The 26394-nt window shown below is 50.4% G+C and overlaps 7 protein-coding genes across 7 annotated transcripts; 2 read left to right on the top strand and 5 right to left on the bottom strand.

Moving 5' to 3' along the window:
- The first annotated feature begins 914 nt into the window (after window positions 1–914).
- BDV59DRAFT_172884 (ATP-dependent Clp protease ATP-binding subunit) lies at window positions 915–4111 on the top strand. Its single transcript, XM_073688792.1, has one exon. The coding sequence runs from the start codon at window positions 1086–1088 to the stop codon at window positions 3870–3872; it is 2787 nt and encodes a 928-aa protein (XP_073550412.1). The 5' UTR covers window positions 915–1085; the 3' UTR covers window positions 3873–4111.
- A 1285-nt stretch (window positions 4112–5396) lies between these two features.
- On the bottom strand, window positions 5397–9931 carry BDV59DRAFT_191590 (uncharacterized protein; the record flags this gene model as incomplete). The annotated part of the gene is made up of 5 exons (XM_073691924.1): window positions 5397–5587; window positions 6494–6598; window positions 7244–7568; window positions 7621–9588; window positions 9674–9931. 5 exons carry the CDS (start codon window positions 9929–9931, stop codon window positions 5397–5399), a joined length of 2847 nt encoding a protein of 948 aa, XP_073550411.1.
- A 1293-nt stretch (window positions 9932–11224) lies between these two features.
- BDV59DRAFT_142213 (uncharacterized protein) lies at window positions 11225–12861 on the bottom strand. The gene is made up of 5 exons (XM_073687191.1): window positions 12718–12861; window positions 12419–12590; window positions 12258–12340; window positions 12087–12209; window positions 11225–11998 (listed from the first exon to the last, which is right to left on the bottom strand). Exons 1-5 carry the CDS (start codon window positions 12739–12741, stop codon window positions 11447–11449), a joined length of 954 nt encoding a protein of 317 aa, XP_073550410.1. The 5' UTR covers window positions 12742–12861; the 3' UTR covers window positions 11225–11446.
- A 725-nt stretch (window positions 12862–13586) lies between these two features.
- Window positions 13587–14733, bottom strand: BDV59DRAFT_142136 (uncharacterized protein). Its single transcript, XM_073687190.1, has 3 exons — window positions 14564–14733; window positions 13701–14515; window positions 13587–13647 (listed from the first exon to the last, which is right to left on the bottom strand). Exon 2 carries the CDS (start codon window positions 14436–14438, stop codon window positions 13782–13784), a length of 657 nt encoding a protein of 218 aa, XP_073550409.1. The 5' UTR covers window positions 14439–14515; window positions 14564–14733; the 3' UTR covers window positions 13587–13647; window positions 13701–13781.
- Window positions 14734–14841: 108 nt separating this feature from the next.
- BDV59DRAFT_172875 (uncharacterized protein) lies at window positions 14842–15625 on the bottom strand. The gene has a single exon (XM_073688791.1). The coding sequence runs from the start codon at window positions 15180–15182 to the stop codon at window positions 14982–14984; it is 201 nt and encodes a 66-aa protein (XP_073550408.1). The 5' UTR covers window positions 15183–15625; the 3' UTR covers window positions 14842–14981.
- A 380-nt stretch (window positions 15626–16005) lies between these two features.
- On the bottom strand, window positions 16006–21159 carry BDV59DRAFT_172874 (glycoside hydrolase family 55 protein). The gene is made up of 8 exons (XM_073688790.1): window positions 19786–21159; window positions 19636–19727; window positions 19403–19580; window positions 19283–19350; window positions 19068–19215; window positions 18231–19002; window positions 17093–18175; window positions 16006–17031 (listed from the first exon to the last, which is right to left on the bottom strand). Exons 1-8 carry the CDS (start codon window positions 20662–20664, stop codon window positions 16091–16093), a joined length of 4161 nt encoding a protein of 1386 aa, XP_073550407.1. The 5' UTR covers window positions 20665–21159; the 3' UTR covers window positions 16006–16090.
- Window positions 21160–21251: 92 nt separating this feature from the next.
- On the top strand, window positions 21252–26226 carry BDV59DRAFT_172872 (uncharacterized protein). The gene is made up of 6 exons (XM_073688789.1): window positions 21252–21782; window positions 21852–24475; window positions 24575–24710; window positions 24821–25095; window positions 25150–25242; window positions 25307–26226. The coding sequence occupies exons 1-6, from the start codon at window positions 21467–21469 to the stop codon at window positions 25664–25666; spliced, it is 3804 nt and encodes a 1267-aa protein (XP_073550406.1). The 5' UTR covers window positions 21252–21466; the 3' UTR covers window positions 25667–26226.
- Window positions 26227–26394: the final 168 nt, after the last annotated feature.

Raw genomic sequence — 26394 nt, 5'->3', positions numbered from 1 at the left:
AACAAGCCATCCAGACAATCCAGCATCTCTTGGGGTTCCCACACTTGACGTCATGGACGGGCTGGGAGGTCGATTTCCTGGCTCTCAATGGGGGGAACAATTGGATGAGAACGGGAGAATTAGGAAGTCCGTTCACGAGGAGGGAAATTCCGGTGATTTTATTTGATCGAATTGCAGGAGGGCAAAAGGTAAAACCCCGTTTGGGACTGGAGGCGGTGGACTGGATAAGGTGATCAATGGAGGACGATGGTGACTGGGGAGGAGGAGGAGATGATGACCACCGCTCCACCCCCCACGGCATAATAATGATGAGATGGCGATTGCCCTCCTGGCTATTCTTATTCCCTCTGGAGATGATTAGCTTTCCGCATAGAGAGGGGTAGGTGTCATGACTAGTAACTTAGTCCCCGTGAGACATGCCAATCATTGCAGATGGTCTGCAACGTGGGGGAAGCGCTATTGGCGCCGTTATCTAAATTACGGGATTGCGTGATGGGCAACGTGGTGACAGCTCGGATGTTTCCAGGAATGTTGAGAGCGCACTGTCAGAATGGATCATGTTGAAGATGAGGGCATCCAACAAGCGGGTGGTGATTGGCGGGTGGGAGGACGGTATGCAGCCAGTTATGCAGATTACCTCATCTATGAACCTGCTAAGCTCTCTCCGCTCGGTAAGACATCGCTCCACTTAGGTAGCAGAAAATTGAGGGATTAATGTGGTTATTGTGGGAAGGTGGGTTTCATCTGCTGGAGGGCTGCTATTATCAGCATGACCGTCCGAAATCTCGAACATACCCATCTGACGCCATGCATGCATGTCAGGCCTGTCATTTGGCTGCTGCACCAGATGTCCACGTGACCTACCGCCTGGAATGTGCACGTGATCCCCAGATGGTTCTGGAAGGCGGTGGAAGCCACTGGTGTCGTCATGGGTCTCCAAGCAATTTCCAGCTGCTCAAACTGGAAGACTATATCTTCACCAGCTGCTCTTCCTGCCCGCCTCACAGCTCCCTCCTCACACAGCCCTCTACGAATATACACTCACCTCCTCTGTTGCTATCTCAGCTTAGATCGACCGTTCCGCAATGAACGGGGCTCAATTCACTGACAGAGCCAACAAAGCCTTGCTGGACTCCAGCGGCTTGGCTGAACAATACTCCCACTCCCAAATCCTCCCCATCCATCTCGCCTATTCTCTCCTTAATCCTCTCCCAGACGAATCCACAGATCAACAGGTTCCGGCACATCCCTCCCACGATGCCGCCTCCGTCTCCCTCTTCCGTCAGGTTGTCGAACGCGCCCATGGCGACCCTCAGCTCCTCGAACGGGCTCTCATGAAGCGGCTGGTCCGTCTCCCGAGTCAGGATCCCCCACCGGAGACTGTCTCGGTCTCTCCAGCTCTCGCGAAAGTCATCCGTGCCTCGACCGATCTGTCCAAGACCCAGAAGGACAGCTATGTTGCCATCGACCACTTGATCATCTCTGTGGCGCACGATTCCCAAGTCCAGTCTGCGTTGGCAGACTCGAACATCCCCAACGTCAAACTCATTGAGACCGCGGTCCAACAAATCCGTGGCAGCAAACGGGTTGACTCCAAGACCGCCGACTCCGAGAGCGAAAGTGAAAATCTCAAGAAGTTTACGATCGATATGACATCATTAGCGCGGGAGGGTAAGATCGATCCTGTCATCGGTCGAGAAGAAGAGATCCGACGGGTCATTCGGATCCTCAGTCGTCGAACCAAGAACAATCCAGTGCTCATCGGTGAGCCTGGTGTTGGTAAGACCACCATCGTTGAAGGGCTGGCCCGTCGGATCGTGAATGCCGATGTGCCCGCCAACTTGGCCCAATGCAAGCTGCTTTCTCTGGATGTCGGCGCGCTGGTTGCTGGCAGCAAATACCGCGGAGAATTCGAAGAACGCATGAAGGGTGTCCTCAAGGAGATTGAGGAATCAAAAGATACCATTATTCTCTTCGTCGATGAGATCCATCTGCTCATGGGTGCCGGTTCTTCCGGCGAAGGTGGCATGGATGCTGCAAACCTCCTTAAGCCCATGCTGGCCCGTGGCCAGCTGCACTGTATCGGAGCCACGACCCTCGGCGAATACCGAAAGTATATCGAGAAGGACCAGGCATTCGAGCGACGATTCCAGCAGGTCCTGGTGAAGGAGCCGTCGGTTTCCGAGACCGTCTCCATTCTTCGTGGTCTGAAGGAGAAATATGAAGTGCACCACGGCGTAAATATCCTCGACGGTGCTATTGTCAATGCCGCTGAACTCGCCGCCCGCTATCTCACAGCTCGCCGACTTCCAGACTCCGCAGTGGATCTTATTGATGAGGCTGCCGCTGCTGTCCGGGTGACTCGTGAATCCGAGCCCGAAGCCCTGGACAACTTGGAAAGAAAGCTCCGCCAACTCCAGATCGAGATCCATGCCCTGGAGCGTGAGAAGGATGATGCTTCCAAGGCCCGTCTTGAGGCTGCCAAACAAGAGGCCGCAAATGTGGCAGAAGAGCTACGCCCCCTCCGCGAGAAGTACGAGAGCGAGAAGCAGCGCAGCAAGTCCATCCAGGACGCTAAGCTCAAGCTCGAGAATCTCAATGTTAAGAGAGATGAAGCCGAACGCTCTGGAGATACCCAGACCGCAGCCGACCTTGGTTACTATGCCATTCCGGAGACCAAGGCCCTCATTGAGCGACTCGAGCAAGAGCGGAATAGAGCGGACGCCGAACGGCGGGCGCAACAAGGCGATGCTGGAGAGGCTCTACTGGCCGATGCCGTGGGTCCTGACCAGATCAACGAAATTGTTGCCCGCTGGACAGGTATCCCAGTTACTCGACTGAAGACCACTGAGAAGGACAAACTGTTGAACATGGAGAAGCATTTGGGCAAGATCGTCGTTGGACAGAAGGAGGCCGTCACATCCGTCTCCAATGCAATTCGACTGCAGAGATCCGGGCTCAGCAACCCCAACTCGCCGCCCAGTTTCTTGTTCTGCGGTCCATCAGGAACTGGTAAGACGTTGCTTACTAAGGCGCTCGCTGAGTTCCTGTTCGACGACCCTAAGGCCATGATCCGGTTCGACATGTCTGAATACCAAGAGAGACACTCGCTCAGCCGCATGATCGGTGCCCCTCCCGGATATGTCGGACACGATGCCGGTGGCCAGCTGACTGAGAACCTCCGACGACGTCCATTCTCTATCTTGCTGTTCGACGAAGTCGAAAAGGCCGCCAAGGAAGTCCTCACTGTCCTCCTGCAGCTCATGGACGACGGACGTATCACCGACGGCCAAGGCCGCATTGTCGACGCCAGAAACTGCATTGTGGTTATGACCTCCAACCTGGGTGCGGAATTCTTGGCCCGTCCGACGACGAAGGATGGCCGTATTGATCCGGCCACCCGCGAGCTCGTCATGGGTGCCCTGCGCGACTACTTCCTTCCAGAATTCCTTAACCGCATTTCCAGCATTGTGGTCTTCAACCGTTTAACGAAGCGCGAGATCCGGAAGATCGTCGATCTGCGTCTCAGTGAGATCCAGAAACGCCTGGAGCAGAACAACCGCAATGTCACGATTGAGTGTACGGAAGAAGTCAAGGATTATCTCGGCGCATCCGGATACTCTCCAGCATACGGTGCCCGTCCATTGGCACGCATTATCGAGCGCGAAGTCCTCAACCGCTTGGCTATTCTCATCCTCCGCGGCAGCATTCGCGATGGCGAGGTTGCTCGCGTGGTCATGCGCGACGGACGCATCGATGTGCTGCCTAACCATGAGGTACCGGTGGATGAGGACCTTGAAATGACAGATGATGATGATGCTGTGGCTGAATTAGAATCGGGCAGTGGTGGTGATATGGATCTGTACGAGTAAGCGGTGGGCATGCACATACGCTGATGGAAGATGAAAAAGAATGCTTCATGATTTATGAGCAATGACTTTGATTTGGCGATTAATATTTTCTTACACCTTGTTTCTGAAAGGTAGAAAGCTTTTAATAGTGCACATATAATGCCAAACAATCTTGTATACATTTAGTTTATGTACTAGATTGTCAAATATCCTAGGTGAGGTGTAGCTGGAATATAACCTTGGAAGATATACGAAGTAAGCCTTGGTCATGACCACATCCACTCGTCCCTACAGCATTGTTGTTTATAATAGCTTTCAGCTAAATATTACGTAGTAGTATAGTATATTTGGTTGTTAGATACTGATAGTGGGGGAGATATTAGGATTAACTATCTACTCCTAAGCTATTCGGCGCGGTTTATCTCTTAGTATCAATATAAAATGAAATTATCTTTCCTATTACTGCTTATCCCGGGTCTTAGATATCTTAGAGTGTTTATTGTTTGTCTTCCCCCAGATGCCACCTATCGATAGTTAACTGTATAAAAATTTGCACCTTAAAAAACGCTGCTATATGAGTTATAGGTATCCTAAGATCGTCCTATCTAAGCGTGCCGCGCAAACAAGAAGGAATAGCTAAAGGGCAGGGAGCTGGCGGCCAACAGGAGTCAACAATAGGGGTAAGGCGGTATACTGCTGCAGAAAGGACAAGTCGGTGAACCGTGTCAAATGACTTGTAGTTCCGGAGCCTACAAGTTCCAGCGATCCAGCGAGGAGGTGTCTGGGGAAGGCTTTCTTGGAGGATTTTCTGGCCAGTCCATTCGTACAAGACCCATAGAACTTATAACAGCACAGGCTTGATTTACCTCTGCCCGGCAGGCCATAGAGATGATAACGTCGTCGATGCGGAATGCCACGAGACTCAAACCAATTACAGGTATCGGGGCACGTGTAGAACTTCTTATGCTCCACCGCGCAGGTTGAGGTGCATAGAAAGCCCTCGTATCGAACAGGTACCGAGATGATCACTTTTAAGTCACTGCTTTCCCCTACATATGTTAGTTACCAGTACCATTCAAGGATTGTTCCGACTCCTGTTAATACTCACGGATAAGCATCTGGTTGCTAATGAGACCTGGACTGCACCAGCTTCCTTGTGGTGCATCATAGGACGGGGTACCTTTGGATGAAAGACTGAGATTTAGATCTTCGTAGGCTGTATTGACGAAGTGTCCACTTGATCGAACCTCGTTTCACAGCATCTGCAACTCTAGTTGTTGGTGGTGCTCTGCCTCCGGATGTTTCGAAGACGTCTTCGTGATCCTCGCCATCGCCTGCCGGGGCGGCCATCTGCTACGGCGTCCTTCGGCCTGGCCACCAGGGTTAAGGTAACCTTGCAAATACAAGGCAAAAGACAATCTTTTTTACCATACTACTTATATCGGACAGGTGTGACCCAACCCTCTCAGCCACTACAAGGGTCCATCAAATAAAGAAATGCTAGAAGGGAAACAAAGAATCTTGTTGTATCGAGACACGCGGTCCTCAAACCGGAGTTATTCCTCGTTTGAATCTGACCATGAGAACGCGACCGAATTTCGACCCTATTGCAACGAGCTCGTTCTCAACCAGTGATTTCTCTGGTCGATATTCAAGCGGCAGCCAGAGGATCCTTTCACCCTTCCATGTTATCCAACACCCGTCGCTTGAGATACCGTAGGATGCGGAACAGGCGTCTCCATTTTCAATCAATCGGTCAACAATCATGGACCCTCTATCGCATAAGACCTGAGTGCCGCTAGCATTGAAACGAAGCATGTCATAGGAAGCATAATAACCAAGTTCAAATCTCCGCAGCATCGACATTCCCTTCACATCCCAGAAACACAATGTGCCCCTACTAGAGCTGGATACAATATGCTGGCCATCTGGTGACCAAGCTATTGAGGTGACGTTGCAACAACGCTCGAAAACATATAGTTCGGTCGATGATATATCCCAGAACCCCACTTGTCCAGTGTCAAATCCAGTTGCCAGTTTCTGGCTATTTGGTGAAAAAGCCAGAATCTGGCAACTGGACCCGATGTTAAATCGCAACTCCCTCCCTTCACATTTTAACTGAGTATTCCACAAATATACTCTATTCTCCCTAAAGCCACTGGATGCTACCAATGTACCATCTGGCGAAAAGACTGTTTCCCAGGGAGAGCGCGGGCCTGGGAATGACTCGACTTCACTGCCTGTCTTGAGATCCCAAAGGCTGATGGTACCTTCAAAAGACGTGGCCACTAGGCAAGTTTTAGGCGAGAAAGCTATACAGCCGATATCACTGTTATCCTTTCCTAGGCTATGAGATTGAACACCAGTTTGTATATCCCATATGTTCAAGACAGACGCTCTGAAAAGACTTGCCAACTGTAAACTGTCCCGGGGATCCTGTGAGAAAGCAACCAGTACTGGATCGGCTGCCTCATTTGGAAGCTCGCGCAGTTTAGATCCCTTGTGAGTATCCCAAATGACTATTTTATTGAACGAAGCAGATACCAATAGCTGATTGTCAGGTGACAAAATCATTCTCTCGATCGAGTCAGGATGGACATATTCCATCGGATCTGTGAGCGTTGGCCTTGCATCCCAGAAACGTATAGTGCTGTCGTAAGATGCCGATATCAGCCAGCGACTATCGTAGGAGAAGGCGACTGAGTTGATCGTATACGGGTGCCCCTCAAATCTCTGCAACTCAGACCCTGTAGTTCTTTCTAGCAAACGTAACGAACCGTCCCGACAACCAATTGCCATCTGGGTGGTCTCAGGGGAGAATGCTATACTCGTAATATGGCAGTCGACATGGAATTCCTTGACCATTTGTGGCTTTTCTCTGGGATCTACATTCAAAAGACGCACTCTTGATTTCGAACTCCAGATGTCTCCAGAATATGTAACGAACGCCAGTAGCTGCTCATCACATGTCCAAGTCAATAAAAAGCGACCGTCAACGAAGTCAAGCAACTGTACGTTTCCAGTCTCCAGATGCCAAAGGCTTACTGCATTGTCTGAAGATTTGAATGCAAGATAGGACAGCTTATTCGAGAAGCTTAATGGATCCCTCGGAGCTGTGTTCCTTTTTATGCTTCGCAGTCTGGCCCCACTCTGCGAGCTTAGTATGTGTATTTCGTTCCCGGAAATAAGCCCAAGTAGAGAGGCATCAGGCGATAAGCCAGAGGCTTTAACCTGATGAAGCTGGTTTCCAGATACTATATCCCAAAAACGCACTGTCTTGGTGGAAGAATAAGACGCCAGCCGCCGTCCATCTTGGAGAAATGCCACACTATCCAGTCCCAGAAAGTGGTGTTCAGCAGCGATTCTCTGCAATTCAATGCCAGTATCTGCACACCAGAGACGTATTGTCCCATCTCGAGAAGCTGATGCCAGTCGACGGCCATTTGGTGAAAAGGAAACTGCAGTAACTTCACGCGAGTGTCCCTCAAGTATTTGCAGGCAAGGGCTCCAGCCTTCATCAACCTGCGGGGATATATCAAACCACGGAGGCATTTCTTTTTCAAATATATGACGTATGACACTCTTGATTGGACTGAACAATACCGCTGAGATGTAAATTTGAAGCGGTGCTTCCTCGATGAGTGATCTATGGTAAAGAAGGAATCTGTTCGCATCTCTGACGGTTGAAAAAATATTTTCAGGAGTGGATGAGCTTTTCTGTGGTTAATTATTTAGTGACGGGTGTTATGCAAAAGACGTATATACTCACTGCAAGTAAGGCCTCCAGTTTCTTAACAGCAGCCACCCCACTTGGTACACTCCTGAGCAGACTGAGAGCTTCCAACCAATACAAGAATTGCTTGGTTAAAAATTTGTACGCGTCATGCAGAGCATCCTGGAAATCAGATCCATCGGCAACCTCACAGAGATGGTCAATCCAATAGACGCAGGAGTACTGAATCCGAGAAAGAGGGTTGTACTTTGGAGGGTGAGCTTCCGAGATAGAACACCCTGGATGCCGCAATTTGTACATGTCCTTTTTAAGAATGTCTCTCATACCCTCTAACGATCGCAGCATGATGGTGTAGTGTCCTCTTGTATGACCATCAGGGAATAACTCCAATACTATGTCTGGTCCATCTTTTTGGGTGAGAAAGTCTTTTGCCGATTGATGAACAAAGAATACGACGCCATCTTCGCTGACAGTAAGAAGACCGCATTTCCTCACTATACCTTCACAGTCTGCCATTCTTGAAAGACCAGCGAGTGTCCCCATTTCCGATATGTGGAGTGGACGATAGCTATTAACCGCGACATGAAGCACCCTTTGGCGCTCTTTCGAATAACCATCATTTCGATCCTTGACTTGCTCCATAATCTGGGTGTACATTTTGGTCAAGCCAGAAGGCATCCTCATAACGACTTCCAGGATCTTATCGTCATTGCATTCGTCCTGGTCAATTTGCTTGAACAATAAAGCAGCCCAGAGAAACGTGCCTTCGGCCTTTTTATATACCTCCTTAGTAATCCTGAGTTTAGTCTGCTCGGCTTCTTCCTGCAAATCGGGTTCTTTCCCGGAATAACTGCGCTCATACTTCTGCGCAATATCAGCCATTTTATGGTTGATATACGCTTTGACTGCTTTGGTGACAAATTGTCTGTGTCCCTCAAGTGACAACGTCAATGATGTGTCAAGCTCCTCGAGGATTTTACCATAACGAAGGGAATTTCGACTGGACACCAACCACCTCACGTTTTGATGATTCCTTGACACCTCAGATATCAGTTCCAGCAGCTGCCTAAGCCCAGGTTCATCATCGGCTTTGCACTCATCAAGAGCGTCAATAACAAAGTAGGTTTTCCTCAGTGTCCTATGGTTAAGCAATGTTGGTAATATATTCCGCAGGCTGTAGAAAGATGTACGGTCATCGAATAGTCCCGGCCCATTATTGTTATAATCCTCCAGGTAGCGGATAAGCGATCTCTCTTGACAGAGAAGCATCCATATCAATCCCTTTAATACTGCTGTAGCTGTGTTAAGGGACCCATTAGCCCCCTGGCAAAAGAAGTATGAAAGAAAGGGTGCGTCGAAGTGAGTCTCCAGATCATGCTTAAGCTCATTAATAATCCCCATGAGCAGAAATGTTTTCCCTTTTCCTGGATCGCCTTTAACCCAAAGAATCTGTCCCGTGTTTCCTTGATCCCAGTCTGTGAACGTTCGGAATTCCCGGTTATCAAGGACCCACTTGTATGAGTCTTCGAGGAGGATATCCTTCCTTGCCTGAAGTGACTGGACTTCCGCTTCCATGTTTGCAACCCGTAGATTTTTCATGAGTTCCTTTTGGGATTGGGAAAGTTGCATTTCGAACAAAAGTCTCAGGTAGGTGTTTCCTTCGGCTGCCTGGTACTCACTGATCATCGCTCGCACATCATACTCGGCGTCGGCGATGTGTTTTAGGGAGGCACCCCAGTCGTCAAATTTGACAAGGCTGCGCAAATGTTGCAGCCCCTGGTTCCGATAGTATGCACAGACGCTCATGATGGCGAACTTCAAGAGTTCCTTGTATAAAGCTAAAATCCGCTTCTCCAAGTCATCGCGAAGCTCAGGGGATCGTTTTGCTTGCTCGGATTCCTGCAGCAGGACGGCAGAAAGACTTGAATACCATTTCATTTTGGAGGCGATATCTTCAACTCCAGCGCGATTCGTGGCATTCTCCTCTATCGTACTAAAAGCGGCCTGGAAGACATGTGAGAAAGACGAAGAACTATCGTGCTTGGATGGAAGCAGTGGATTGAAAATCCGAAACGGGCAATATACGTACCTCTAGTGCAAAGCAAATGCTTGTCCATGCAAGAGATGCAACGGGTACAGGTTGCAAGCCAGTACTTATGGCCCTTTTGACAGAGAGAACGACACCCAGGGCGTAGCCAACCCTCCCCTCTAACTTTGCCAATCGCTCTGTTTTTTCTAGTCCCTTCTGGAGGAGCTGGTCCATCTGTTCAGCCCTTTCAGCTGGCGTATCCGCAATCAAGTTAGTTCTAGACACCTCCCCGGCTTCCAGTTCAGAAGACAGTATCATCTCGTAATATTCCATCAATTTTTCTTCTTCCTTCTTGAGCATGCCGTAGGCTTGCTCCCAAAATGTCGCTTTTGCATCTTGGATAGCGGTATCTTTTGTTGGATCGGATTTCTCGACTGGGGCAAAGGGAGCAGACTGTCTGATAGAGGATACGGTGTCGGTTTGCGGGGTTAAGGATGGAGATGCACTAGGTAGTATACCCTGGCCGGAGTCGGGACCCTTCCCGCTATGGCGATGACGATCAAAGAAGCGCTTCAAGTGTTCAAAAGTCATTCTTGATGGTTTCAATTCACAGCGAGCAGTGCTTGAAGGCGGCTGGAATTTGTAAATGTAAACGGCGTTTGCTGGATTTTTCTATACGCGTGATACTAAGCGAGACACCAGCAAACATATAGTGTATGACTCTCATTGGTGTTGAAGCCCCACAACCCCTCTTGAGAGTGTCGTTAATGAAGCCGAGCATACTTCGGAATACTTTGAGTACATGAGGTAACTAGTACGGGATAGGTATCCTAACTAGGTAAACGCTATGGCAATCAGTTCCACACGTCTGAGTCGGTGAACAACAAAATTTTGTGCTGAAAAAGCAAGTACTGCCAAGTGATAACCTATCCAAAGATCGTCCTTACAAACTCATTAAGAGCCTAGTCTGTACATCAAGGATCTTTATATGCCTAGCTACTCGAAGTGCATACAATCGTAGGGCGTGGAGAACAGGGCTTCTCGTCTGCCCAGTCGTACTTAAGCCAGCATTATGAACACGGTAAAATGATATCTGAGCCCTTGCTTGCTTGCCGCTTTGTGGGTGATGGGATGAATTGATAACCTAGTTAGCTATTTTGAACAAGATTCTCAGACAGCGCACTGTGCTGCCTAATCCCCTGGCAAGTTCTAACGCGGGCTTCATATATCGCCCCAAGCTTCGAAAATCCCTGACACTCCACATAAAGCCCAACCAGCTTCGCTTTCTTACTTGGACATGTATACGCCCTATCGCGTTGTTTGAGCGGTTGTAGTCGCGAAATTGCGACCTCGCTCGACGCCTCATCCTTCTCATCCTTGCACCATACATTCGTCCACCATTCGTAGTTGCCGGGCTTATTATTCTGTGCGGTAGGATGGGGAAGCTTGAAGGTCTCGTATTGGTCCTTCCTTTCTTCAACCTCAAACTGGATTCCTAAAAGCTCGCGCTCGCCTGAGATTGTAGTCGAGAGTCCCGCAATGTGGGCATCTTGCGGGAGATGGACTGTTTGCTGGGGAGTGTCAGAGTCAACCTCAAAATCAAAAGCCCTTATCCCGCTTCTTTGGCCTGATGGGTAAACAAAGCTCAATCCAACAATTACTCGGCCATGGAAGTAGACCGATACTGTGGCGACGGCCCCTGAAGCTCTGGGACTATCGTTGCTATGATTACGGGGATAGGCGTCGAAGTAAACTTTCATTGATTTGGTCAAAGGGAGGTGTACTTCAGGTACAAATCGTGTCTGTGCTGGGGAGTTTTCCTGGCTGTCACAGTTAGAGGAAATGACCGCTCGGATGCAATCGGCATATTCGTTTAAAATCCATGACATGGCCATAATTTTCTCTGCAGAGCGATAGTTGCTCTGGAACTGATGGCGAAGTAGCTTTATGTCTTGCTGGCCATCCGGGGTATTCGAACGAAATGTCACACTCCGAGACAGGGACTTGGCCTACCACTCGACCGGGAGATTCAAGAGAGGTGCCCACAGGCGAGAGGAGAATCGTCAATAATTCTATTTCTTCGTCTCGGGGAAGCTCGAAGCCATCATCAAGCTCATTCATCCATTGTACGACTATACCGGGACTTGGATGATCATAATATTCGATTTTCAATCCGGATATGCGATGAGCAGACCGGCATCGGCCCATGACGCCTGTTGATGCTTGAAGCTTCCGGACGTTCTTGAGAGATGCATAAGTCTGAAAATTACCGGGATTTGAACTGTTTATGAAATAAGAGAAGAAGTTGCAATCGTACTGTAGCTGCTCGTCGGGTGTTTCATTGCGTTCTGGATCCAAAACAGTGGGCTCTGGTGGCACACGTTGCTGCTCACAATGCCGGGATTGAATACCGGCTCGGGAATACTCTTCAGTTGGCTGCGGCGGTCAGTTTGGGGTGCTGCTTACTACGCACCTGTTCAAAGGAAACCAAGCCTGTGATGGTCTCACTAGGTTCAAAGGGTATTGATTGGATGGTTGACTCCCGTATAAACCTAAGAGAGCCAAAAGTGGCAACTCGACCGTAGTTTGTTGAGAGCTTAGCTTGGGGTCAGCATTGTGTAGTGATATTTCGGAAAACACGTACCTGCAAACATCCTAAGCCATGCGACGGGTAGAATTCTCGATTACCCTCTACGGTAGCTATCCGATTGACACGTTCCCCGTTGGCTCCATCGATGAAAAATGACATGCCACAGCTGTTAGTGGAAAGCCTAATACAGGAAGAGGGTCAATAGTATAACCGACCACTGCCATAGTGCAACCGACCACTGCCCATAGCAAGACCGACCAGTGTTGCCAAGAGACGACCGTGGACGGGATTTGTATGGGACACCATGGTATGACCGACTGTTGCTAGGGGAAAATTGCACCATTGTGCCTCTCTGGGCCGTCGGAATCGACACGGCAGGACCGACCACTGCGGACGCACATTTTAGACAGAGGCGGTAGAAAAAGTAGATACCTTATCTTGAGCCCCCGATGGGGAAAGCACAGGCTATATTACACCATAAGGTCTGTACTCACAGGTCACCAGAGAGCGTTACCTTTAGAAACATTGCACCGCACATTTGGAGATGCAATACTGGCCAGGGCTGTCAAGAACAAAAGGAGAGAAAACGCCGTCTCCCCCGCAACTCAAACCAGCTCGATTCACCAATCCACCGGAGTCCAAAATCAAAATCTCCTCCCCAATTTTGGTAACATTTCTCTAGTCACTGCATGTTTTTGGTGGTACTGACTTAGGAACTATAGGTAGTGACGAAGCTGCAAACGCGAATCTTCCAGATTCTGGAGGTTCAGGTTCGCCTTCAATATAACTGTGAATTCAAGTTAAATGCTAATATGTCACAGCTTTGAAAATTGACTGAAATAGGATTGATAGACGACTTGCGAGTAGGGAGATAGCACTGGCTTGACTTTGTCGTCCAAACAGACGCCGCATGAAGTGACTTTGCTTTATCGCAGGCATGATTGAGCGGATGTGGGGCACTTTGAATCCAGCATTGGAACTGAATACACGAGATGATTGAGAGTGATCTTTGGTCAAGAGAGGTTTTCTGCGTCTGATCCTGCCACCGCAACGGCCTAGGGTCATGGCGGGCACTAACTGGCGATCACACTGGATACAAGTCCCCTGCAGTCGCCTATCTACATTCTTGCGACCACACTGGCTATTGATCCCAATAACTTTCACGCGACAATATGTCGTCTTCCATGGAGGCGCGCCAGGCCTGCTAAAAGCCTCATGGCTGGCATCATTTTGCCTTTGCATCTTTTCTTGTTCATACGTGGTTTAAAGTGTAGGAAAAGGACGAGGTGGAAAATATACGTTCCCCTTGCTTTTCTCTGGTCGTGTGAGGGGGGAAAGCCTCAAGCGAGTGTTCGGCCTCCACCGCCTTCCTGCCTGTAGGATAGACATGCCCGGCCGAACCGAGTCATGCAAGGAATCCTCGGGGTCGATGCCGTCGCGGGTTCTGGAGTCTCAATGTCAAATGAATACAGACATGATTAAGAAAACCAAGCGTACGTCAGACCAGGGAATGGAGGATCTATAACAGGGATGGGAGCCAGAAGTGGCGGCGCCAAGCAACCCTACCAGTTCTCGTCCTCAATACACCCCGTCCTGGACCTCATTCGAGGCATCTTCCATGTACATCCCATCGCCCAAAGACGTCCACAGCCGTATTAGATGAAAGACCGAACAATTCATCCACCCTTCAAAATCGGTCTCTCCCTCTTCGAGTTCCGGAAACGCCTCCACAGCTGGAAGAAACCATTGCCGCAGCTCTGTATAACAGCGCTCCCCATGCTTCACCCGGTGCTCCTCTGGCGTCATTGCCTCGCCCAACCGTTGGACAGCCGCCTCATCCATCACCAAGCACGCACGGTACTTGTTCCATGCATCTTGCCTATCTTGGGCTTCTACCCAGCCTTCAAAATGCCCCCGCACTGCGTCCAACGAAGCCCCGTCCAGCGTGGCTGGCTCCTCGATCACAGTTAGCTGGTGGCGCGCCCAGAGCTGATCGTTGGGCGTGGGATCCGGGTTTTCCAAGCCGTACTCGTGGAGATCTTCGTAGACCCCCGCCTTGATCCAGGAACTGAGGACTTCGATTGCTTTGTGGAACGCGGGGTCGGAGCGGTAGGTTGTGCGGTAGACGACCCAGCCCCAGGTCTCTTCGCGCATGTCCTGGAGCATGCGACGGGACGTGCGGTTGAAGTCGATGGACCTTATGGTCGCTTCGTCGAGTTGAGGCGGTCCAAACATGATGGATAATTGTTCAGGAGATGTGTATTGGGAAGAGAGAGAGAGAGAGATCGAGGGTGTATATGTTTGAGAAAGATCTGGGAGAATGAGTTAACAGAGCAGAAAACAGGAATAGTCAAGGGTACCTTAGCCGATGATGTCTCAGTCCAAGGCGCTATTTGCTACCGTGGGTGGCGTTCCTTGGTTGCAACGCCCCCCACTTGAAGCACTAAGATGAAGCCTTAGATATACTAGCCGTAGGGGTCTGCTTAGTGTTGGTGGGGCCTGTCCGGGTATGCCGACATCTACCGTGGAAGGCCTGAGGATACAAAAAGCAGATGGTTGGCTATTTATTGAAGATGCCGAGGATATAATCCATACATATAAGAAAGAAAGTGGAGAAAGTCTACAAAGAAAAACGACTGTCCGGTGATACCGGTTCCATGACCGCCTAGTGCTTCTTTTAACTGAACTGCAATTGATATCCTGATCTTCCACCTTCGTCATCTCTCCCCCCTCTACGCCACCAAAACCCACGCCCCTTTCTCGCTCTCCTGCGTCTCTTTATCCCCTTCCCAACTTTCGTTCCAGAGCCCATTCCAGTGGCACTGCTAGGACCCGTATATTCGGACAATCCCACAAGACGATATTTTTGCTTCTCCGCCTCTTCAAATAATAGTTGCCTCGACTGGTCCGGATGGAGAATGCCATCTCCTCGTTTGCCCAGTTCTCAATAAACCCCAGGTTTCTTGCTGCTCGTTGCATCGTATCCCGGAGTGGCCCCTTGATATCGTTGTCGTGCGCCCACTGCGGTTCGATAAGATGATCGAGATCTCCAGGACTCTCTCGAATTCGGAAGAAGCCGACGGCGAGGATTCTCCCCGCCGAAAGCAAAGTGATCGGTGCGAAGGCGATGATCTATTTATCTTTACCTATCTTACTGTCGAGCACTTCGAGGGCTGTGATGATAGCAGTCACTATTAGCGAATATCTTTTGTTACTAGGAAGGTTTTTTTTTTATGCCTTTGCGAAAATTATCTGCTCTAAAGCGTTGCTTGTAAGCCGCCATGGTTTTTGATCGCCGGGATGTCTCTTGCCCGCTCAAAGTGGCTATGGAAAAGGATGATTGTAACCGGGGAGATGGCAAGACTTTATTTAGTATAACAAAATTTATGGGTCTTCCTTCATTCTTTTCTCAAGTACCTAATTCTAGGTCTTAAAACACCTGCCGTGGTCTGCGATGATACCGTCGTTCTACCCCGCCTATTCCCTGCAGGTTACAGGACCACTGGATTGGAGTCGGAAAAAGGCTACAAGTGCCGGTCCTCGACAGAGTTCGCCACTGCGCTCAAGAGTTATCGCCCCTACCGCCTGCTTTATGAAGCCATTCATGATCATATAACTCATAAATATCGTTATAGAATTGGGCTGATATAAACTATTCTATTCTCTCTTATTCTACTCCTATTTGTGTTGTCTTTTGGCCTTGGTACAGCCCAGCCCTAGACAAGTATTTCTGGGCTTGTCCTATATACGTCTACCATATATACTACGATACCCAGTTCTACCTGAGTATACATACGTACTAGACTAGACATATCTTGATAAAACGATAATCAGGCCGATTGAAGGCAACTAACTATATGCACACAGGAACAAGTCATCCCCCCATCCTAGACACTCGTAGAGCTCACGACGGCAGCAGTACTGCTTCTGCTCGCAACCTCCCCATCATCTATAGTAGTCACATTCCACGTATACGTCGGGCCAACACAATATGTCCAGCCGGCGTGCACGCTCTCCGTACAACCCGCCGAGTCCAAGGAAGGATTCACCTCCAAGAACAACGGGCTCGTGATGGACGACTGGATACAGATAGCAGCGCAGGTCTCATTACCAGCCGCTTCATACCACTTTCCGCAGTTGAGGGTTGTACCCTCCGCAACGGTAGAGTTGGCAGGCGGATCCGTCCGCTCGTAGACGTATCCGTCTGCGAAGCCGGGGTTCGTACCACTGGACTCATCACTGCCGGCAGTGCCATTATGATCGCCACCAATTGGGCTGAGACAAATAGTACTGCCGTAGATTGCGCTGGCAGTGTGGAGGTTGTCGCAGGCGAATGAGATCCAGGGGTTATAGACTCGAAGATCACCGCTCTCGAGGGAGGCGGCGGTCTCAATGGTTGTGCAGGTATCATCTGGGAGGAGGGTATAGATGTCGCTGCAGCTTAGTGGGAGACAGAGGGTCACGTCAGCAGGGATCTTGGAGCAGGTATAGATTTGATCCTGGTTGCCCATATAGATAGATGCAGAGCTCATGCTGTTAGCCTGCGCAATGGAGTCACAGGTGTCGCCGTCGACGGTCTTGTATGTTGTTGTGAAACAATCTGCGGGGTCTTCCTCCGGAAGGGTGATGGGAGAGGGCTGGATGTCGGTCGGGCCGGTCAGACCGCACTTATCGTGGACCGTCTCCAGCTCGGTTTTATAGTAGTCGTTATAGAAAGAGTACTGGCTCCGCTGCATCATCTCTAGTCGCTCCACGTTACAGTAGGAGCACATTTCGCTTTTGGGCATCTCGTCAATGCTGCTTACGAGGGTGAAGTTTTCAATGACGTCTAAAAGTGTGTCGTGTTAGAGTTTGGTTATGAGTGGCGTTTTGCAGTTAATACGACTTACCATTGCAGTATTCACCAGTGTCGGGGTCTCTGAGGCAGGTTTCATTGTAGCCGGCCCACAAACGACCACCCAACAAGGGAGCGACTGCCCCAGTGATGTTGTATGTGGCACAGTTCTGGTTCACAGTCTTGAACCACTTGCTGAGACTGTCACCACAGCTAGCGTCGCAAATGGAATCCGTAAGAGTGTCGTTGTTCAAGGAGCCATGATAGCTCGGTTCCGTGAACGTGCGCAGGTACAAGTCGCATTCTATGCGCTCAGTGAGCGCAGTGATACAGCTCGCTGAGAGGTTCATGCCTTCCAAACTGTCTGTAGTGTAGAGAGAGAAGCCAGGGAAGTCACGGTGACCGGCCGTTTGCTCTGCACCGTTCAACCATGCCAGGATGGAAGACAGGAAACCGTTTATGTTGTCTTTAGCATAGGTCGGTACCGATTTCACAGGTGAAATCATCTCGACGATTGCTTTCGTGCACAGATTGTAGATCCAAATGTCATAGCTCTCCTCAATTTCGAATACACGTGCCTGACAGTTCTCAGTCTCCAGGCAGTCTTGCGAATAGTCGGAGAACCAGCTGTACAAGCCGCTGCCAAGCATGTAGATAGATGAGGAGTCGATGATACGGACGCCCCAGGAGATCGCACAAGTGAGAGAGCCCTCTTTGCAGTCATTGAAGAGGGGATCATTGGGGAACATTCCCGTAGTGAACGGAGCCGGCGCTGGAGGGACGGGTTGGAAATAAGGGGACTCGGTCTGAATCATAGCCATCAAGATGTTCTTAGCACCGGAGAGCTGGTACTGGTAAAGGACACTGTGCTCTGATGCGGTGCCGTACAACCATGCGAGCTGACTCTCGATAAGGATTCCACGTCCCGAGTACACATCGATCTGGTCCTGAGTGACCACATCAAGATCATGATCTGCAACCCAGACCCAGACATTTTCCATATACGCGCTGGACTTTGGCGTCAGATGCAGTAGCAGTGAAGCAGCAATGCAATCTGGGTTAACTGAGCCAGTCTGCTTGGGACAATCATCCTTCTGGAGATTGGATCCAATTGCACCTCCAATACGGATATGCGAATCTGCTAATGTCAGTGATCTGCACGAAGATCGATACTAAAATGACGGAACACCTACCCCACATGGCTGCAGATCCTTTAGACGATTGATAGACGTTCCACTCTACTAAGATAACCCCGGCTGTCGGTCCCGAAACTGTGAACATCATGTCTTGGATTTCGATGATTCCCGTGTCCCCGGGCTGGCCAACTTGCACGGCCACACGGGGATTTTCCATGTCCTCAAACTTCGCGCCCTTTGCCATAATCTGGGACCAGGCTTGGCCGATGATCCGCGAGCCGACTGGAACACGCAAAGTATCCTTGATAATGTATACGCCGAACGGGAAGTATACCACAGAAGACAGATTGGCGGCCTGAGAGAGGATGTTGTTCAGAATGATTGTGTCATCAGTCTTTCCATCACCCTTGGCACCCAGTGCCTTGACATTCATGATCTGGCTTGCAGTGAGCTCATCGTACTTGGGACGGCGACGAGTATACAGATTAGTCTTTACGTAGGCGTCAGTGCCAAGGAGTACCTCAGTGCGGTTCATTGCGGGAATGTCCTGGCCATTGACGAATGATGCAGCGCCAGTGGAGTTGTTAACCGTCATACCAAAGCCCCAGGAGTCCTTGAGGACCTCGTTGCCACCGGCGAGAAGGACTTGGCCTTTGGAAGAATCCTGGATGGCAGTATCAACGTTGAAGAAGCCCACATTCTGGATAAGGAACGAGGTGGAGTTTTCCTCGTACAGAGAGGTGATAATTCCGTTGGGAGTGTTCGCGATGATGGCATCGGCAAGAACGACAGATCCGACTCCTTGGCCGTTGCTCATGGGACCACCGGCCTTTTCATAACATATGAGCCTTAAACTCCATAACACAGGCCAGGATCAAAAATTGGGAAACTCACTCCTCCAACGATAGTCAGTCCATTCTGGCAGCTTTCAATCACATAGTCTTGCATAGTCCACGCCCAATCCCAATGAACCTGTAGGGCCGTATTACATTGCACGAAGACCAGCTGGCTAGTGGTGAACTGCTGATTTCCAAAGTAGGCGCTGGAGTACGTTAGCATCGTACCATAGAATCCACTGACAGTTCCAACGACTCATGCTTGCTACTTACCCGAAATTGCCGCCCACGAAAGTCAAATCGGCGAGATATCCACCGGAGCCGTTCTCCATGTAGATACCCTATGGCTGGTTAGACGCTTGTTCGTAACAATTTGATGACCTCAATACATACCTGCTGCGTATTCTCGGGAACATCGGTGTTATACAGCATATAAAACTCAATGTTCTCCAGCGACGTACCCTGGGCAACTTGCCAGTGAATGGCGCAGACATAGGCCGACGGGTCGGTAAGTCTGATGTCGATCTTAAAATTCCGGATGCTCCGGAGGAAGTTATTCTGATTGACATACCTAGGGGTTCATCAGAATCAGAATTTATTTAAAGACCAAGACAAGAGTAACATACCATTCCTCTTCGTCGCCAACATAGACGTCCGATGTCACAACACCCAAGCCTACAAAGCTCGATGCTGCGAGAATCGTCGGAACATTGAGAGGCTAATTCCATGTATTAGTACTAGTTCTTGCTGTAAAATGAATTGTAATGGTGACTTACATCTCCCAAGAACTGCGTGTTGTAGTACTGGATGATCGACGTGCTAACTAGGTAGGTTCCAGCAGGAAACCAGATTACAGCCGGATAGATGGTGCTCGAACCGCAGTTGGCGCCACAGCGACCTCCATCCGAGATAGCTTTGTTGATAGCCTCGGTATCATCGGTGACTCCATCACCCTTGGCTCCATAATCCATCACATTGCGCCAGACCTTGTAGGAGTCCGGGGCGAAGGGGCTAGCACCATTCTTCTGCATGGTTGACATCCAGTACTCGGTGGGGGTATCCCGTTTCTCAATAGTAACCCCATCCGTGCCATTTGCCTTGTACTCGGTTGTGCTCGCGCCGAAGGGTGAGTAGTCGTACAAGCCATCTGGACGGATCAATGCCTGGTGAGGGGTGTTGGTGTCATTTCCCTTGGTGCGATACTTGGCTCGCATCTGGGTGGCAACTTCGCTGTGGTCTCCCTGCGGCTTCTGGGGAGTGGATTCCGCCAGAGTGCGAGCGGCTGCGGCCAGCTCATCCGGGATGGTATATGCAGAGTTACCGGTTTGTCCAGAGGAATCTCGCGCCTTCAAGGTTGCATTCTTCAGCGCGTCTGCGCTATAGTCCAGCGGCTGCGCAGGAGATACTTTGGTCGAGACGGAGGATGCATTTTGAAATTCGTTCTTGTTGAAATTGGGGTACTCAACCCGTTCTCGATTGACGTGCGCTAAGACTGCGAGAGCCTGCTTGACGATGTCCGCTGCATCGCCGGCCGACGACTCGTTCGTTGCTCTGGCATGATTGACATGATGATGACGCATGTGTCCATGATGTCCGCTAGCGACTACTGCCACTGCCTGAAGACAGAGGAGCAGAATTGGAATAAGCGGTGCCATGTTGGGCTGTCTGTCACTGGATGCGCAACCCAGCGGCAGTACTCAAGGACAAACACAAACACACCGGCAAGGAGCGGACAGTCAGAGAGAAAAACAGAACGGCCTTCCTTTACGTTCAACCAGGACTTATGGCATTTTCCCGCTTAGTTTCCGTTTAGGTTTTCTTCATCGTCGCCATGCTCCCACTTCAATTAGCACAATATCGCCTTCATTTCCGGTATATAATAGCGTCCGCAATTTTAGCCGAGACGAAGGTTGAGGCATCCAGACCCTGGCTGAAGCATGGTCAGGAAATTAGTGTCTTACTTTAGTCTTTTTCACAGCCCCCAGTGTTTGTTGACCGGAATGGGGCGGATTGTGCTCAGCAGCCCGCTATGTAACCCTCGGAAGGCTTGCCAGGCACAAGGCAGCAGATGCCAAGACATCCTCACTGTGGACGGCCGGCCTAGCTGATAAGGCTAAGCATTTAGTCTGATCATGGGGTGCCAAGATGTCTCACCCTAAGAGATGCGAGCTTGTCAATAGCTTCATCTCGGCAATAGTATTTTTCACGCCGTTGCTTCTGCAGTCTCACCATGTCCATGGTAAGAGCCTTAAGCGAGATCAGGCAATGCGCCACCGGAGCCTTGACCGAATCACAGGGTCATGAAGGCCGGAGATTGGAAATATAATGGACGACGGATGCCTGATCAATGCCGGAGTATCCGGATGACCTTGTAGACTTGGTCTTGAGGAAGATTGCAGCCGAGTAACACCTGAAGGGTAAGGGCCTCGTGGAGTTGAGTATTTCCCACGGCCAAAGATGAGGAGCACCTCTGCCATTCCCACGGTCTCTCCTCCCAGGAGTATCACGATGTGGACACATAGAGGCCTTTTCCACCTGCTTGGGTGGTGGGCACTGTTGTTTTTCCTCCTCACCCAAGCCCAGGACTGCAGCAGCGACAATCCTTGTGCCACTGGATGTTGCAGCAAGGACGGATACTGTGGCATTGGCGACGATTACTGCGGTGCTGATGTCTGTGTTGCCTCCTGTGACTACAAAGCCGATTGCGATGCATCCAACCCGTGCGCGACAGGATGCTGCAACAAATATGGATACTGCGGCCTCGGCCCTGATTGTTCGTTTGGCCTTTTCCTCTCTTCGAAGTGCAAGCCACAGTGACTGATATTTTTTTTTTCAATTCCAGACTGCGACTCGGAAGTGTGTGTAGCCGGATGTGAAAGCAAATCATACTGTGACCCCGGCGGCTTCGGCGAATTCTCCGAAGTGTCCAAATGCCCTCTGAACGTCTGTTGCTCGAAGTTCGGCTTCTGCGGTCTGACCGAGGAGTTCTGCGGCAAGAAGAAGGTCAAGCGGCCGTCGTGCGAAAAGGCAGGCAGTCTGAACCGGGTGGTGGGATACTACGAAGGCTGGTCGGTCAAGCGGCCGTGCAATGCCTTCTATCCTGAGCAGATTCCCATGGGTGTATACACCCATTTGAACTACGCCTTTGCCGCTATTGACCCGGACACCTTCGAGATCCAGCCCGCCAGCACCTATGAAGGCAATATGATGAAACGCTTGACAGGCTTGAAAAAGATTGATCCTGATCTCAAAGTGTTTGTTGCCATTGGTGGATGGACTTTTAACGACCCGGGTCCGACAGCCACTGTCTTTTCTGATCTAGCGAGATCGAAAGATAACCAGAATAAATTCTTCAACTCCTTGACGAGTTTCTTGGCGAAGTACGACTTCGATGGTGTTGATCTTGACTGGGAGTATCCAGCGGCCGACGACCGTAGTGGTCGCGAGGAGGACTTTGAGAACTTCCCCAAGTTCATGGCCAACCTCAAAGATGCATTGAAGAAAACCGCTGGCCGAGATGGTCTTAGTATCACGCTCCCTGCGTCGTACTGGTATCTCCAGCATTTCGACATTGTGAAGCTGGAGAAACACGTCGATTTCTTCAACATGATGACATATGATTTGCACGGTACATGGGATAAAGGTAATAAGTGGTTGGGCGAGTACCTCCTTGCACATACCAATTTGACTGAGATCACGAATGGACTGGATCTGCTCTGGCGGAACGACATTTCTCCCGAGAAGGTTGTGCTTGGTATGGCCTTCTATGCACGTGCCTTTACAGTGTCCGATACGAGCTGTATGGACACTGGCTGTCTGTTTGACTCAGGCGCCAATGCCGGCAAATGCAGCCACGAAGTGGGCATCCTGCTCAACTCGGAGATCATGGACATCATGGACGATGGCAACCTGAAATCTGAACTCGACAAGGAGGCCGCCGTCAAGATTCTCAGATACGACACCAACCAATGGCTCACGTATGATGACGGAGACACGTTCAAACTTAAAGCTGACTTCGCGCGCGGCCAGTGTCTCGGCGGCGTCATGGTCTGGGCTGTTTCCCACGATACTAAAGATGGCAAATTTACGCGTGCGCTGTCCGAGGCGGTTGGGCGAAAGGCCGTAGCGCTGGCAATGACGTCGGAGAGTCCGGATGACACCAAGGTGGTCAAATATCACCCGCAATGCAAATGGACGAATTGTATGATTGACTGTCCCAGCGGGTGGTCGCGTGTTGCGCGAGGCGATGATGGTCACCGCACGGACGAGCAAATGTGGGATGAAACTGGCTGCGGTGGTGCCGGTGAGCACACTCTTTGTTGCCCCCCGGATGCTGACCTGCCCACATGTGGTTGGTATACACACAACAATGGTAAATGTGACCCGACATGTCCGGATGGCATGGTGGAAGTGGGGTCCAACAGCATGTACTGCAACAATGGCAAATACCAGGCTGCCTGCTGCACGACGGACACCAACAGCACCAAGCTATACGGACAGTGCTCCTGGTCAGAATGGCCGATGTGTGATGATGGATCATGTAGCAATACCGAGATCGCCTCCTCCACCACAGGCAGCGGCGGCGCCTCTTGCAACATGCGCGCGGCGAGTTTAGATGGAAGCATCTGGGAAGTCCAGGAGCGCAAGTATTGCTGTGACAAAAAGGATGACGAACAATGGGAGGACTGCGAGTGGAAGACAGATATTGGACTTGCCCTCGCTGGTCACGGCGTCAGCAACGGATACTGTCTCAGCGGCTGTCCAGATGATACTGTCCGGGTGGCCCTGGATAAATGGGGAGGCGACTGTGTAGGTAGGGGCGCCCGGGCCAAGTGCTGCAAGGCCGACTTCAACACCATCACCAAGCGTGCGTACACCGACGAGGAGGAAGACCTAGCGGACCTGGTCCAGGAATTCATGGATGATCAAACCTGCGGCTCTAACAGTTGGTATCTCAAGCGCGAGGTGGACTTCCATCTCGAGCATGGAAATCTGACTTCCCTGGCCATGCCTCTGCCGTTGACACGACGATCCAGTCTAAAGTCGCAGGAGACGATGGAGGACCTGCTTAAAGCCATTGCGATTCAGTATGGCGCCAGCGTTGTCAAGCGAGAAATTTGGGACAAGTATGTTGTCTCCGAATATGAAAACCTGACACCGGCGAACCTCCGGAGTTGGATCAGTGACCAAATTACCACCATAACCAAGGGCTATTCCTACCTTGTGGAATCTCTCATCTGCAACATGGCATATTATAATGCCGTCATTGGTGAAAAGGAGGTCATTTCGTGCGCGTGTGAGACCAAGGATTGCTGTGATAGCGGCGATGATTACTGCTCCAGCGATGACGGTTACGACTACACCGAATTGTCGCTGTCGACTCGAAGCCTGGAGAAGCGCGCTGGGCCCCGACCATTCGATATCACCTTCTCTGACGGGCGGACGATGCATTACACATCGTTGGGGGTATGTCCACTTTCTTTCCCCGTTTCCCTCGTTTCCCCCCAAGCCCCGGTCCATTAGTCTTCGAAGCTCTACTAACCGCATGCCTGTGCAATACTGCAGTACTGGAGTCGAGGCCAGGTCCCCGTGAATCACCCTCTCATGCAGCTTGGGTTTGATTTTGTCGACCAAAATGACTGCTTGCTGCCGGATGTCACGCCCACAGCTCTCACCACCACCACCCGCAGAAGATTCGCAGGTACGTTTCCTGACAGCACATTGATGTCATCCCCGAACATTTAAGACCAAGTGATGTGTGCGGTGGCGCTGGCAGTGGTGGATCTATTGACAAGCGTTGACTCTGGATAGTCGAACACGAGTTGGAGCTCAATACGATTCGTCAGTTTATTATGGACGCAGCGAACGGTGTCCTGCGGTCTGGAGCAACGGCACGGACCGGCGCCATCTCGATTACGTTCTTCGTTCAGGCCATGACGGCCCCCATCCTCAACAACCCACCGGCGATGCTGGGAGGAACCCAATCCTTCATCCCAATCGTTCGGGTTATGAATGCTCTTGGAAGTACCGCGAATAACGGTCACTTTGTCTTCTTCCTGAATGGATTGAACAACATGAAGCTGCAGGTGAGTTTCTCAAACTTATATCCCAATCGACTCACGAATGCTCACCTCTTTCAGCTCTGGGTAGGCAACGACCCTGTCAACTCAGGCACGATGGACACCGCCATTCAAGCCACCAATTCTAGAACAGCCCTCAACTATCTCCGATCGGTAAGAAACTCCCACAAACACAAATTTCCCGTTGCGGATAACCATCCATATCTAACCGTGACAGGCCCTCTCCCTTATTTATTACCTAAACCATCCTATCGCGCACGACAACTGGGTTGGACCCGCAAACGACGTCCGCACTGAGTGGGCCCGCGCCGAAACGGAGTGGTTTGCCCAAGGCAACGGTCGAGAACAGGTGGTGGCATTCTGGGATGAATGGCTGCGAGACTTCATGAATGGACGAGCCACGCGTATTCGCAACTGGGTTCAAAACTGGGCCAGGCAGATGTACGGTTACTGGGCCGTACGGACAGGTGATGATGCCATACAGACCCTCCAGGCTCTGCGGACCATCAACAGTCTCGCGTCGGATCTGGAGATGGATCTGGATGGACTCTACCAGGAGCCACTGGACTTGGATTGATTGGTCGGTTGGTCTGGCTGGATGGTAGATAAATAGACAGAATGTGTCGGGCACGCGTAGGCGGTTCGATTCGGTCTTGCTCAGCGTGAGGCTACTTGATAGGCCCTCAGAGAGCGTGGTCCCCGGACCGTTAACGGAATAACGACCTCCACCTTAAGAGGCCTACCACTGCGGTACCTGGCTGGTTCACCAATTAAAGTGTAGTGCGGCCAAGGTCACGTGTATTCCTTATGCTTGGTGTTGGAAGCTCCCTCCACAAATCCAGAGCAGGGTGGAAGAGACTTGGAAAAGAAACAATACCATCGAAATTTCCTAGGATTGTTCGTGTTGAAGGGATTGAACATCCGCTTCGACTTCTTAATCGCTGTTGTACTCCACCTGAGAGGTACTTTGGTAGCAAGTTGCCTACACGAATTACCACTTTCCTCCTGACGAAAGGAACTGACAGTATTGACATTGTGGGGAATGTCATTAAACTACCACTGCGGAGGATATTGGGAAATCTGAAGAATATCTAAGCGAACTGGATTCAAGGACTAGCTTAGCGGAGAGTATAGGGGCTGTCGAGTAAATTACGGGGCCTGTTATGGCCGCACAACCAAGCCTAGTCTAGTCACATATGAAGGAACCCAGCCTAACCCCACACCATGAAAAAGCCCTAGATAAGTGTCCTTTAATAGTCTATCTATTAAGACTTACTTTGATTCTTAAGTTGTGCAGGGATCTAA

This window comes from Aspergillus ambiguus (genome assembly GCF_047715705.1).
Source record: "Aspergillus ambiguus strain CBS 117.58 unplaced genomic scaffold BDV59scaffold_6, whole genome shotgun sequence".
NCBI classification, from domain to species: domain Eukaryota; kingdom Fungi; phylum Ascomycota; class Eurotiomycetes; order Eurotiales; family Aspergillaceae; genus Aspergillus; species Aspergillus ambiguus.
Note: the sequence above shows the minus strand (reverse complement) of the source record. Positions and strands in the feature narration are given on the sequence as shown.